We start from the raw sequence: 14,511 nt of genomic DNA, 5'->3' as shown, positions 1-14,511 counted from the left end.
TCCATTTTTGGTTCAAGCTTGAAGATATTTTCTGACAGTACTATCATTATTTCCATTTGGTTAGGATGACAGCACATATTATCTTCATAGTATGAAAGACCACTTTACCATAAGATGATAAAGACTAGAATAAACGGTATCAGTCTGAATATCTCAGAAAGCTAGAGAAGAATAAAGGGCAACTGATTTTTTTATTACAGCAGAGAGAATAGCAGTGTGTTTCTGCTCATTAAGAAAAAGGATGAGTACGTTTCACAAAATATGGCCTTGTGGGCTAAAGCTGTCTCTCTTTGTTCCTTGAACAGTGGAACGAACCTTTACATCTCAGGCCAATTATCTACTAGCATTCTACAGAAACTGACAAAACGTATACAATGAGCCATGATATGAAGCCAGTTTGCTTTCTACCCTGCATTTGCATCTGATTTGTGTGTGCACACAGTCTCTTTTTCCTTTCCCACCAGAAGATGTGAATATTCTTATTAGAAGAACAAAAACATTCCATGTGACGTAAACAAAATGCAACAACAAATACTCAAAAATGAAAGATGCTTAGTATTGGGAAACCTGGCAGACTTCTTGGGAATACGTGTGCATACACACAAACACTCTCACACATGTGAATGGTCTGTATTTTCAATTTATATTAAAAAAAATGCCAGTGGCTGGAATATGGATCCACCTCGTCTTAATTAATTAATTCAAGAAGGTTGTTGAGGACAGCCAAAGCAAGAGTGGGGTAAGTTGTCTGACTCCAGCTACAGAGCTTCAGGCTGCAAGCAGAAGTCAATATTTGAAGTGGGCAGGTGTTGTGCTGCGTGGCAGTCACTGACTGGAGGAACTGAGTAAACGTCCATGTGTAGTGGTCAGAAGACTAATTTCTCATCTCATCCATCCACCTGTCCATTCACCAATACAAAAAGCAGTAATACCCTTTTTAAAAAGATTATGACTCTAAGGGAAAAGCATACAAGTGCATTCTAAGACTTGGAGGTATTAAAGAGAAATTCTGCAAAGAGATTCCCTTCCCTTACAGGTGATAGAAGAAAGGCTTTATTCTACAGGTGATGTGGGGATCCCTTTTTTCCTCCTCTAGTATATATAAGAAAAATATACAAGTGTGTGGCCAGAAAATTTGCATACCATGTGTGTATGTGGAAACCATTTCAAATGTGTAGTTCAATCCATTTCTTATTGTTGAACAAGAAAGTTGATGTTGGGCATCACTGAGACTGAATCTACACTGCCATAATCCAGTATCTGATCCCAGATTATCTGCTTTAAGCTGGATTATATGAGTCTACACTGCCAGAAGAATAGGTTGAATATGGCAATGACGAAGGGGCTTAAGTCAGAATGGAAAGGATTCATGATGTCATGATGTATGTGGTAAGCAATATTAGGGATAGGTCCTCCCAGATTCCCAGGCTGGTTCTTCCGGGTTCTTTAATCAGCAAAGGTTTTTTGAAAGAATAATAACATCTACAGCCACAAAGTATGCACACACACACATGCACACACCTGGAGTCACCTGTTTGAAATTGGACTGGATGAATCCTCACTTTATCATCATTAATATCTATAAAATAGTGTGTAAGGCGACAACCCACATCCCCTTACAACAAAAGAGCCACACACAAGTATTTTGGGATAACAAGCACACAAGAGTTCTAGGTGGCTCTTTATCTTTATTCCTCTAGATTATTCTAGGTCTGCAGAAATCCTGATATATACAGAATATATATATTAGTCTGTATACTGTTTGACCAAATTGTTGGTTTCGTTTATGGGTGACTATAACATCTAGACATCTAGAAATTGCATCTTCTCTTCATTCTCTTTTTCCATGGTAAATTGGATGTTTGGGTGGATATTGTTGATATGGTCCAATAACTTACTTCATTTTCTTTCTCTGTGGCTCCAAATGGTGAACATATTATCCACATAATTTAACCATATAGTGTGCTTTTTTGTTGCTCTTTCCAGATAAACCCAGCAAAGTAATGTTTCTCATACTGAAAAAGGTAGGCGTTAAGCCACAGGAATAAAGATAAAGAGCCACCTCGAGGGAAGGTGTTGTTACCATACATCAAGAAAGCCACAGACCGCATAGGGAGGCTGATGAAGAAACATAACTGTACGAACTGTCTACAGACCCACTAAGAAAATTCAAATGCTATAATCAACAAAGGATAAGAGGGATCCTCTAACTACTGCAGTCTAACCACTGCAGGTGTCTATCACATATCGTGCAGTTGTGGACAAGTCTACATAGGAACCACCAAGTGCAGCATCCATACACAAATCAAAGAACATGAAAAGTAGGCATGTGTGATTAAAAAAATGGTTCAAAAGTACAGAGCATTGGTGCTTCGTTTCTAAAGTCCTTTCTGAATTTTGGGGGTAAAAAGTTTTGAACTCTAACAAAGCCTACAAATCTTCATAAGTACTCCGTTAATGGCGGAATACTTAATCAGGAAGGCATCACTACCAGTGAGGAAACTTCAGGGGCTCATATCTCCCTCATTTAAATATATTGAGGTGAAACTGCTACAATGGTAGAACACATTTACCACTGTTAGCTCACCAAATTTCAGAACGTTTGATGTATCCACAGAGTTTTGACAAATTTTCAAGTTTTTATTTTAAAAACTTTTTTAATAAAGAAAATCTGTTCCTGGTTTGAAAGTGTTATTTCCCATTTCCTGACTCTAGACGCCACAGCTAGCTGCTGCAATCCAATGTATTCTGGGAAATGTAGTTTAGCACAGGCGTATGGCTTTTCCTAACTTCCCATTAAATTACTACAATGGAGAAAATTCAGGGGCTCCTATCTTGCTCATTTTTAAAGTTATTAGAGTGAAACTTGCTACAATGATAGAACACATTTACCACTCTTTGTCTATTGTGCTTCATAATGTTTCATTCATCCACAGATCATTTTGGGAATTGTCTAAGTTTTTTAAAACAACATTTTTTAAAAAAGAACTACAAGAGCAATCTCTGCCTCCCCTCCCCCACAGTCTTCCATCACACAATAATTGATACCTAACACCTTATTTGGGTAGAAATCAAAGACATGGTCATGTACATCTGGATTGGTATGCAAAGGGGTGTTGTAGTACCTTTGACACAGTTCCTGGGAACAGAAAAAACTACAACAGAAGACTGGAAAGAGAAACAGCAAAACTGGAATATATCCACAAACTCAACAGTGAACTGATGAACATAGGCAATGATATTCTAGCACACTATACATAGTATAACTGTAATTAATACCTCAGCCTTGGGAAGCATCTCTAATCCAGTCTTTTCTAGTTCTCTTTTCTAGTTCCCAGTTAGCACCATACTACACTCCTGTAACTTCCTCAGTCATTCATATGGTTATCTACTCACCTTGGCTTTTGGCAATATCTTTCTGCCTGCCTCCCCCCCCCCCCCCCAATCATCCATTATTAAAACTGAATTAGTTACCTCATCATCATGCCCACAGGCTTTGCATTTCTATTGCTATTCACACATACAGCCTTCTCATTCATAGCTATATAGATCTCTTCCTTTGCACTTCATGCCACACAATCTATGACATAGGGTGCATCTCCACTGTAGAATGAATACAATTTGACACAATTTTAGCTGCCATGACTCAATGCTATTGAATCATGGGAGTTGTAATTTAGTGAGGTCCCAGCACTCTTTGGCAGAGAAGGCTAAAGAGCTTGTAAAACTACAACTCCCATAATTTCACAGCATTGAGCCATGGTAGTTATAGTGGGGTCAAACTGCAGTAAATGTATAGTGTAGGTGCACATTCAGCTGACAAACTCTTACGCTAGTAACTTCTTTCTCTCCATCAGTCTCAAAGGTGCTATAAGACTATCCTGATGTTGGATAAATTAAGATAATAGATTTAATGGTGCACAAAGAACACAATAGGCATTGGCTTTGTTGAAAGTTTGGACATGGAAATAAAAATATTTATGATTTATATAAAACGGATACCTCTTACTTCTTTTATGTTCAATGTCACCCAAAACAACAATGAAACAATCCTGATATTTTCATGCTCATAACATTGTCAGCCATTTATTTGTCATCATTGCCATCAAGCAGAAATCTTTTTGTGTTCAGCTTTACGAAGTGAGTTCCTAGTAACCCAAGATTATACAGCCCTGAACCTTTCTACAATGATGATGGCTTTAAGCAGAGCTGCAGCTGTCAATCCTGTCACAAATAAACAGCTATTGTCTCTATAAGAGGAGGACAAGCGCACATGCACATATAAGCATTTCTCTTCAATATGTCCTAGCCTTTCAAGTGTTTGGCATGTGTCTGTGTGTGTTCGTGCACTGAAGAATCAGGAACACAAGGTGAAGGACAGAGTGAGCCATTGAGCCATGCATCCTGCTGATGCTTCACTGAGAACAGATGGTATTCTGAAATAGTCCATTTGTGAGCCCCACCCTGCAATAAAGATTAAACTTGCATATTCCCTATCAGAGGTGTTTTCAGTAATATGCCAATTTAGTAATCTCCCTCCTCCATGAAACATGCATGATCCTCATCATTATTGTTTTCAAAGACAATAATCAGATCTTCAATTTAATTTTAACTCACTTTTTATAAATGGTTCAATTTCTTGAGCTATTGTCATTTCTCATTTGAAGGGGTAAAACCGTGTGTGTGTGTGTGTGTGTGTGTGTGTGTGTGTGTGTGGGGTGAGGTTATTTTTTATTATGTTGTGCCCTGATAGCTAAGATTTCTCTCTCTCATCAGAGAGACTGATTTGCCTGTCATATGCTGCTTCCCCTCCACTTTTGACACAGAGCCCTTCACATGACATACAGGCACTTCCAGTCAGACCCCCATGCCAAAAAGGAAGAGGAAAAAGTGCATGCTGCTGCTGCAGCAGTACGGGAGCCTTCCTGTGTTGCCTTCCCAGTAAAGGGGAGAGGAAGCTGGATAGTGATGCTTCCCACCATGGGATGAGGGGCAAGGTAAGGCAGGCTTCCCTCCTACTTTATTACATGGGGGAAGAGTAAAGAATCCATCTGTCCCTGTTGATTTGGATTAAATGAGATGAGATGCCACCTTTGCCAGCAGCTATTTTGCAGCAGCAGCAGGGATTTTTTTCCCCCAGTTCGGCCACAGAGCCTTCCCAGAAGTACTTCTATGGGGTGTGATGGAAGCCGTCGGGCTCCATGGCAACAATGGACGGGTGTGATGGGAACTGCCATCAAATGTGATGAGGTGGTATGAGACATCCTAGAGAAGACTGGAAATGAGTAAGGGGAATGCAATAAAGTAATAATAAAATTAGGGACTCCACATGGGTGGGTCACTAATCTGATCCATCCACCTGGCTTCTTTTTCCACTGCAAACCACCATTCTCTGAAAACTACTGCCACCTAGTTACCTCTCCTTAAGAGTAGAAAGTAGAAACAGCTTTGAGGAAGAATTAAACCCAAAGCAGAAAGGAAATTGAAGTGTACCCATTCCAGACAAGGCCTGCAATAGAGAAAAATGGGGGGGGGGGGTTTAAAGGAAGCCCAGGGAGGATAGCTCCAGGTCATCACTCTTCCTTTCCCTGGGCCTCCTTAAAATGCCTTGGAATGCTGTGTGACCTGCTTCAGGTAGAGAAAATGCACACCTGCCTGCAGCGTCTCTCCTGTAGAGTAGAAACAGCTTTTAGCGTGCTTTCTTAACCCCGTTGCTGACATTCAGGATCCCTTGAAGGAAAAAAGGAAAGGCTCCTGGGAAAGGTGCTTTCTTAACCCCATTGCTGACACCCAGGCTTCATTGAAGGAAAAAAGGAAAGGCTCCCAGGAACAGAAAGGGAAGCCTGGTAAGTTCCCCATTGCCACCAATGGGCTGGATCTAGCCACAATTTTCTGGCTACCCACCCATTTTTGGGAGACATGCGAAAATGGATACGGGGATCTACCAACCAGCAGAAAGGGACAGAGGTTCCAACGAAATGCACAAGCCTACAAGTAGTTATTATGCCAAGATGCACCAGTTCCATCATGTCACCAATAATTTATGTTAATCTGCAATCCTGCACAATGCTTTATATAAATCTGCACTCCTATAAAAATGTTTCATGTAAATCTTCACTTCTTTAACTGAACTGGCAACTCTTCCAATTTTATTTCTTGAAGGCTGCAAAATCAGCACTGAAGCAAGACTGTCAGTTTGGTGATAGTCATGATGGCATGTCGGCACAAAAATGATATCAGGCCTCAGGACTGTCTTCATGATCTTTTCTCTCCCACTCCCCTCCCAGTAATTAAAGATTTTAAGATTCTTTATTTTTATTATTCATTAAACTTTACTGGAACTGCAAAATTGGTTTAAAATAATTTAAAAACACATTACAAAGCAGCAGAATTCTGGCAATTCAGAGTTATGCTGTTTACTGTCAAGTACTGTCATGGGACCATGGAATGGCCTATCATCAGGGTGCAATACCAGAGTGATATTCCCCGTAAGATGCTAATATCTGTGATCACCTGAATGACATAGGATTGTAGCTTTGTACAATAAAGTCATGAGAGTATCTCATCAGAAGGTGAACTCCACAAATCTGAGAGGTGTAAAACCCACCTAAGAATACTCCTGTGTTAGGAAGTAATCAGCTCAGCCATGCAAATAAGTTTACAGTGTAAAGTTAACTCTAAGGAAATGACATTTCAATACAAACAAGCAGCCCCAGAACATTATATGCATGCACAGTCTTTATCCTTGAAGGTTGTGTCCATTGCCAACCCACAAACTATGGATGCAGCTAAGAGGGACAGAATGTGAATAGAACAATGGAATTAAAAAGCCAATGTGGTTCAGTGGTCTGAGTGTTAGATATGGAGATCATAGTTCAAATCTCCACTTGGCCATGGAAACCACTGGGTCACCTTGGGTATTCCACACTCTTCTAGTCTCAGAGGAAAACAAAGGCAACTCTCCTCAGAACAATTTTGACAATAAAAATCCCATTTTAGATTTGCTTCGGGGTCACCATAAGTCAGAATTAAATAGAAGGAAAGCCACTACAACCATCAGGAATGTATGTTGCCAAGAGGCCAGAGCTCCTCAGGGAATAGATCAGAGTCATCTGTTATGCTGTGTACTGACAACCAGAACTTATCTTCTGGTTGCAACATTGCTAACTGGAATTTCTATACTGTGGGATGAGAAGAATATGTTAGCATACAAACAAACTGTCAGAAATATTAAATATTAACTGGGTATTTTTGATTACAAAAGTGTAGGCCGAAGCCTGTTAAAGTTAGTGAACCAAAAGCCAGCACCGTTCTGAGGAGAGTGAATAGGCCGAAGCCTGTTGGTGGTAATGTTGTTGTTGTTGTTTTGTTTTTTGCCTCAGTAAGGGAACCCCTCAGTCAGTGTAAGGTGAACGTCAGTCTGAGGTAAACCTGTTTGAGAGAAGCCTTGTGTTTTAAAGCTCCTGTGTTTGAAGGTCTCCGTGTGTTAAAGCTACTATGTATTTATTTGTATTATAGAAGCCTTGTTATTCTAAATAGTCCAGCTATATTATTTTACTACAAAGAAAAGCTTCCTTTGGAAGATATAACATTGGGCTGTGTGTTTTTGTTCCTTTTCACCGCTACTGTTGCTGGATTACACTGCTGTTGAAGAGTTGCTCTGCTTTACATTTATGAGGAGGGTTTTTGTTATTAAGCCCACTTGCCCAACACAAACTAGTACAGATTTTCAGGTCAAGTGAAATCCCCCATTCAGGATGAGAGATCTGCTGGTTAATAAGATGCCCAACTAGTTATGTGTCTAAAAAAAACAGTGAAGTTATTGTGAATTATATGCCAATGCTGCACTCCAGAAATCACCTAGGCTCTGAGTTGAAGAAGATCCTCCTATGTGCAGACAAATTCAGCTGCATAAGTAGGCTAAAGACTGTGTAGACCCTGTTAGACTAACAGCCCCTCTCCCAGTAATTGCATGTTGACTGGATCCTGTATTTTCCTGCTCCCTAAACTACTGGGCATGAAACAAATACCAATCTGGTAAATGAAGAACTTGAATTTTGTCATGTAATGTACTGTAACATGTTGTAGTGGTTTAAGCGTTGAACTAGTACTCTGCTTCCCAATCACCTATGGAAACTCACTGAGTGAGTGGACAAGTCATACCCCCTCGGCCTTAAAGGAAGGCAATAGCTAATCCCTTCTAAACTTGAAGGCATATAACAACTATTTTGGAAACAGACTTGGAAACATAGATTAAAGTACTATTTGTAAAGAAAAAATATTCACAGCAAGTTGTTTGCTGTTTCTTTTTCAAGCATTTGGTTTTTCTCACTCACATTATCTAAATGTTTTCAATCTTTTAATTTTAGTGATTGATAAATCATTCTATTCAAAGTCACAACATGGTGCTCACTCAAATGACACCCATGTGGAATAATCTTCCCAGTGAGAACAGGAGGACTCCCAGTATACAACTGTTCTACTGACAACCTAAAATATACTTCTTTGCCCACATACTGTCATGACTGCCAGGTATTCCTCATCATTGTGAATGAAGTACTCTGCAGTTTTATTTCCTTCTGATGCATCTTCATTTTTATATGTAATTTTTTAACACTGTAAAATACTTTGAGATATATTGGATTTTCCCTTTTAAACAAATAGTAGCAAATAATTGCTCAAATGAAAAAGAGAGATAACAATGATAAGGAAATATTTCTGCTGTGTTTCTGTTTGCAACATGTTCAGGGATGATAATTAGAAAATGCCCCTGGGTTATTTTCTCCATGAAGCTCTCCTTGAGAGCTAAGGGAATAGTTATGGGGCTGAGTATTTATAACAGGATGGCAGCTGGAACAGAAAGCTGAATGCACAGCAGGAAGGTAAATGTAAGTTAATTTTGTACTTGTTATGGTTTGGCAACAAATAATGACTTCCATTGACCATAATGGATCTAACTGATTTCATGACAGGAATTATGATGAAACTGATGCTCATGAGACAGAAAAGAAATGTGTACAAACGATTTGCGCCTTTGTAGGAGAAGAATCTTTATCTCTCTCTTTCTCACACACTCTGTTTCCATGAATATTGTTGATGCTTGTGCCACATTCTCTGATTGCAACATCTCCCTGAAAAGGCCACTGTCTGAAAACCTGGAAGGCCATTGCCAATCTGTGTATGAACCGGGAGTGATCAAATGGTCTGACTCAGCACAGGGCATAGTCCCCTTTTCCTAATTAATATCTTATGCAAATATGCAAATAAGCTATTCCCAAGACTTCCTGTACCAACAAGCAATTATTGTGACAAGATACACCAGTTCCATCATGTCACCAACATCACATGCTGTTATTGTGCAGACAGCAAGGACATTCTCTGCCAGGCATACTAATTCCGAGGCATAAAGTGGAAAATATGAATTATTATTTATTTTACCTGATAAACAATTTATTCATTGTGTTGTCGAAGGCTTTCATGGCCGGGATCACAGGGTTGTTGTATGTCTTTCGGGCTGTGTGGCCATGTTCCAGAAGCATTCTCTCCTGACGTTTCGCCCACATCTATGGCAGGCATCCTCAGAGGTTGTGAGGTATGGAGAAAACTAAGCAAAGAGGTTAATATATATCTGTGGAAAGTCTAGGGTGAGAGAGGTCAGTGTGAATGTGTAGTTAATCACTTAAATTAGCATTGAAAAGCTTATCTGCTGTCTTCTTCCTGCCTCTGGGGCATCCTTTGTTTAGAGTCGTTAACTGCCCTTGGTTGATTCATGTCTGGAAACCCTCTGTTTTCAGAGTATTGCTTTTTATTTACTGTTCTGATTTTTGAGTTTTGTAATACTGGTAGCCAGATTTTGTTCATTTTCATGGTTTCTTCCTTTCTGTTGAAGTTGTCCACATGCTTGTGGATTTCAATGGCTTCTCTGTGTAGTCTGACATGATAGTTGTTAGAATGGTCCAGCATTTTTGTGTTCTCAAATAGTATTCTGTGTCCAGGCTGGTTCATCAAATGCTCTGCTATGGCTGATTTCTCTGGTTGAATTAGTCTGCAGTGCCTTTCATGTTCTTTGACTCTTGTTTGGGCGCTGCGTTTGGTGGTCCCTATGTAGACTTGTCCACAGCTGCATGGTATCCGGTAGACTCCTGCAGAAGAGAGAGGATCCCTCTTGTCCTTCGCTGACCGTAGCATTTGTTGGATTTTCTTCGTGGGTCTGTAGATAGTTTGTAGGTTGTGCTTCTTCATCAGCTTCCCTATGCGGTCAGTAGTTCCCTTGATGTATGGTAAGAACACCTTTCCTCTGGGTGGATCTTTGTCTTGACTCTCCTGGCTTGTTCTTGGCCTTGCAGCTCTTCTGATGTCTGTGGTGGAGTATCCATTGGCCTGTAGAGCCCAGTTTAGGTGGTTGAGTTCACCTTGGAGGAGGTGAGGTTCGCAGATTCTTTGTGCACGGTCTGTCAGGGCTTTGATTGTGCTCCTTTTTTGACTTGGGTGATGGTTGGAGTTTTTATGAAGGTATCTATCTGTGTGTGTAGGTTTTCTGTAAACTGTGTGGCCCAATTGTTGATTGGGTTTGCGGATGACCAGAACATCTAGAAATGGCAGTTTTCCTTCCTTTTCTTTTTCCATGGTGAATTGGATGTTTGGGTGGATGCTGTTAAGATGGTCCAGGAACTTGCTGAGTTCTTCCTCTCCATGGCTCCAAATTGTGAAGGTGTCATCTACGTATCTGAACCAAACAGTGGGCTTTTTTGGTGCTGTTTCTAGGGCCTGTTTTTCAAAGTATTCCATATAGAAATTTGCTACTACTGGGCTGAGAGGGCTCCCCATGGCCACTCCATCCTTCTGTTCATAGAATCCAGTGTCCCACTGAAAGTAGCTAGTGGTGAGGCAATGGTGAAACAGGGCTGTGATGTCTTCTGGGAAGTTTTGTTTGATTAGTGTGAGGGTGTCAGCTACTGGGACTTTGGTAAAAAGGGACACCACATCAAAGCTGATCAGGATGTCCTTGGTGCTTAGATTGAGGTTGCTGATCTTTTCTATAAAGTGTGTAGAGTCCTTGATATAATGTGCAGTGAGCCCAATGTGGGTTTGTAGCTGTGTAGCCAGAAATTTTGCCAGGTTGTAAGTCGGCGATCCAATGGCACTTACAATGGGTCTGAGTGGGATGGAGTCCTTGTGGATTTTGGGGAGTCCGTAAAGCCTGGGTGGGAGGGCTTCTGATTTGCACAGCTGTTGGCGTATGTCAAAGTTAATGGAGGAGTTCTTGATTAGAAATGCAAAACTCCCCCCCAGCAACATAACGAGAAAAGAAAGACAGGCCATCAAAGATCTCAACTCAGATCCTGAAATCATCATTCTTCCAGCTGACAAGGGGAATGCCACAGTAATCATGGAAACAAAACAATACAAAGAAAAAATCAGACAACTTCTAGATCCCACAATTTACAAGAAACTGAAACAAGACCCCACTAACAAAATCACCAGAAAAACGAACACTCTAATCAAGAACTCCTCCATTAACTTTGACATACGCCAACAGCTGTGCAAATCAGAAGCCCTCCCACCCAGGCTTTATGGACTCCCCAAAATCCACAAGGACTCCATCCCACTCAGACCCATTGTAAGTGCCATTGGATCGCCGACTTACAACCTGGCAAAATTTCTGGCTACACAGCTACAAACCCACATTGGGCTCACTGCACATTATATCAAGGACTCTACACACTTTATAGAAAAGATCAGCAACCTCAATCTAAGCACCAAGGACATCCTGATCAGCTTTGATGTGGTGTCCCTTTTTACCAAAGTCCCAGTAGCTGACACCCTCACACTAATCAAACAAAACTTCCCAGAAGACATCACAGCCCTGTTTCACCATTGCCTCACCACTAGCTACTTTCAGTGGGACACTGGATTCTATGAACAGAAGGATGGAGTGGCCATGGGGAGCCCTCTCAGCCCAGTAGTAGCAAATTTCTATATGGAATACTTTGAAAAACAGGCCCTAGAAACAGCACCAAAAAAGCCCACTGTTTGGTTCAGATACGTAGATGACACCTTCACAATTTGGAGCCATGGAGAGGAAGAACTCAGCAAGTTCCTGGACCATCTTAACAGCATCCACCCAAACATCCAATTCACCATGGAAAAAGAAAAGGAAGGAAAACTGCCATTTCTAGATGTTCTGGTCATCCGCAAACCCAATCAACAATTGGGCCACACAGTTTACAGAAAACCTACACACACAGATAGATACCTTCATAAAAACTCCAACCATCACCCAAGTCAAAAAAGGAGCACAATCAAAGCCCTGACAGACCGTGCACAAAGAATCTGCGAACCTCACCTCCTCCAAGGTGAACTCAACCACCTAAACTGGGCTCTACAGGCCAATGGATACTCCACCACAGACATCAGAAGAGCTGCAAGGCCAAGAACAAGCCAGGAGAGTCAAGACAAAGATCCACCCAGAGGAAAGGTGTTCTTACCATACATCAAGGGAACTACTGACCGCATAGGGAAGCTGATGAAGAAGCACAACCTACAAACTATCTACAGACCCACGAAGAAAATCCAACAAATGCTACGGTCAGCGAAGGACAAGAGGGATCCTCTCTCTTCTGCAGGAGTCTACCGGATACCATGCAGCTGTGGACAAGTCTACATAGGGACCACCAAACGCAGCGCCCAAACAAGAGTCAAAGAACATGAAAGGCACTGCAGACTAATTCAACCAGAGAAATCAGCCATAGCAGAGCATTTGATGAACCAGCCTGGACACAGAATACTATTTGAGAACACAAAAATGCTGGACCATTCTAACAACTATCATGTCAGACTACACAGAGAAGCCATTGAAATCCACAAGCATGTGGACAACTTCAACAGAAAGGAAGAAACCATGAAAATGAACAAAATCTGGCTACCAGTATTACAAAACTCAAAAATCAGAACAGTAAATAAAAAGCAATACTCTGAAAACAGAGGGTTTCCAGACATGAATCAACCAAGGGCAGTTAACGACTCTAAACAAAGGATGCCCCAGAGGCAGGAAGAAGACAGCAGATAAGCTTTTCAATGCTAATTTAAGTGATTAACTACACATTCACACTGACCTCTCTCACCCTAGACTTTCCACAGATATATATTAACCTCTTTGCTTAGTTTTCTCCATACCTCACAACCTCTGAGGATGCCTGCCATAGATGTGGGCGAAACGTCAGGAGAGAATGCTTCTGGAACATGGCCACACAGCCCGAAAGACATACAACAACCCAATTTATTCATTCATTATTACAAATGCCATGTGCATTTTCTATTTTCTGTGGCATTTCTGCCAAGAAAAATATGGTTGTAGAGGGCCAGACTTCATTAACAGATTTATAACTTTTTAAACTTCTGTGGAATCAGAAAAAAATTAAAACTTAGAAACTAAAGTTTTTGGGAATCGGCAGTGTGTGGTTCTGCCAATATTATTGGGCTATAAGTCTCAGCATAGCTAATGGATAGGGGTGATTGAACTGGCACCTCTGGAGATTCACAGAACCTGAAAAATACATGGTGGTAGTAGGAGCAATAATGGATATCTAACTGGTCTAACATTAATCTGGTTTATCTATATATATAAATGAGTGATGGCATCACGGCGACCAACAAAACAACAAAACTACAGGTCCCCCAACCTCGAAATTTGACAACACAACCCATCATCCACGCCTCTAGGTTGATACAACAAAAAGAAAAGAAAAATAACGTCCTAATTAGAGGGAAAGGAATAATTGTTTTTATCCAATTGCTGCCAGTTAGAGGACTAATCTCTGCCCACTTGGTTTCCTAGCAACCGACTCAGCCCAGAGGACAGGCAGACTTAGGCCTCACTTAGGTCTCTTCCACAGATTATCTAATTTGCACTGGATTATATGGCAGTGTAGACTCAAGGCCCTTCCACACAGCTATATAATCCATTTATAATCTTATATTATCTGCTTTGCACTGGATTATCTTGACTCCACACTACCATATAATCCACTTCAGTGTGCATTTTATACAGCTGTGAAGAAGGGGCCTCATATAATCCAGTTCTAAGCAGATAATATAAGATTATCAATATACAGTAGAGTCTCACTTATCCAACATAAACAGGCCAGCAGGATAAGTGAATATGTTGGATAATAAGAAGGGATTCAGGAAAAGCCGATTAAACATCAAATTAGGTAATAGTTATACAAATTAAGCACCAAAACATCATATTATACAACAAATTTGACAGAAAAAGTAGTTCCATGCGCAGTAATGCTATGCAGTAATTACAGTAGAGTCTCACTTATCCAACACGCACTTATCCAACATTCTGGATTATCCAACACATTTTTGTAGTCAATGTTTTCAATATATCATGATATTTTGGTGCTAAATTCATAAATACAGTAATTACTACATAGCATTACTGCGTATTGAACTACTTTTTCTACCAAATTTGTTGTCTAACATGATGTTTTGGTGCTTCATTTG

The 14,511-nt window shown here is 40.5% G+C and overlaps 1 protein-coding gene across 1 annotated transcript; it reads left to right on the top strand.

The window, feature by feature from the left end:
• Positions 1-11,026: 11,026 nt before the first annotated feature.
• Positions 11,027-13,069, top strand: LOC134296211 (uncharacterized). The gene has a single exon (XM_062970483.1). The coding sequence runs from the start codon at positions 11,240-11,242 to the stop codon at positions 13,067-13,069; it is 1,830 nt and encodes a 609-aa protein (XP_062826553.1). The 5' UTR covers positions 11,027-11,239.
• The last annotated feature ends 1,442 nt before the right edge of the window (positions 13,070-14,511 follow it).

This window comes from Anolis carolinensis, chromosome 2 (genome assembly GCF_035594765.1).
Source record: "Anolis carolinensis isolate JA03-04 chromosome 2, rAnoCar3.1.pri, whole genome shotgun sequence".
Classification (NCBI taxonomy): domain Eukaryota; kingdom Metazoa; phylum Chordata; class Lepidosauria; order Squamata; family Dactyloidae; genus Anolis; species Anolis carolinensis.
Note: the sequence above shows the minus strand (reverse complement) of the source record. Positions and strands in the feature narration are given on the sequence as shown.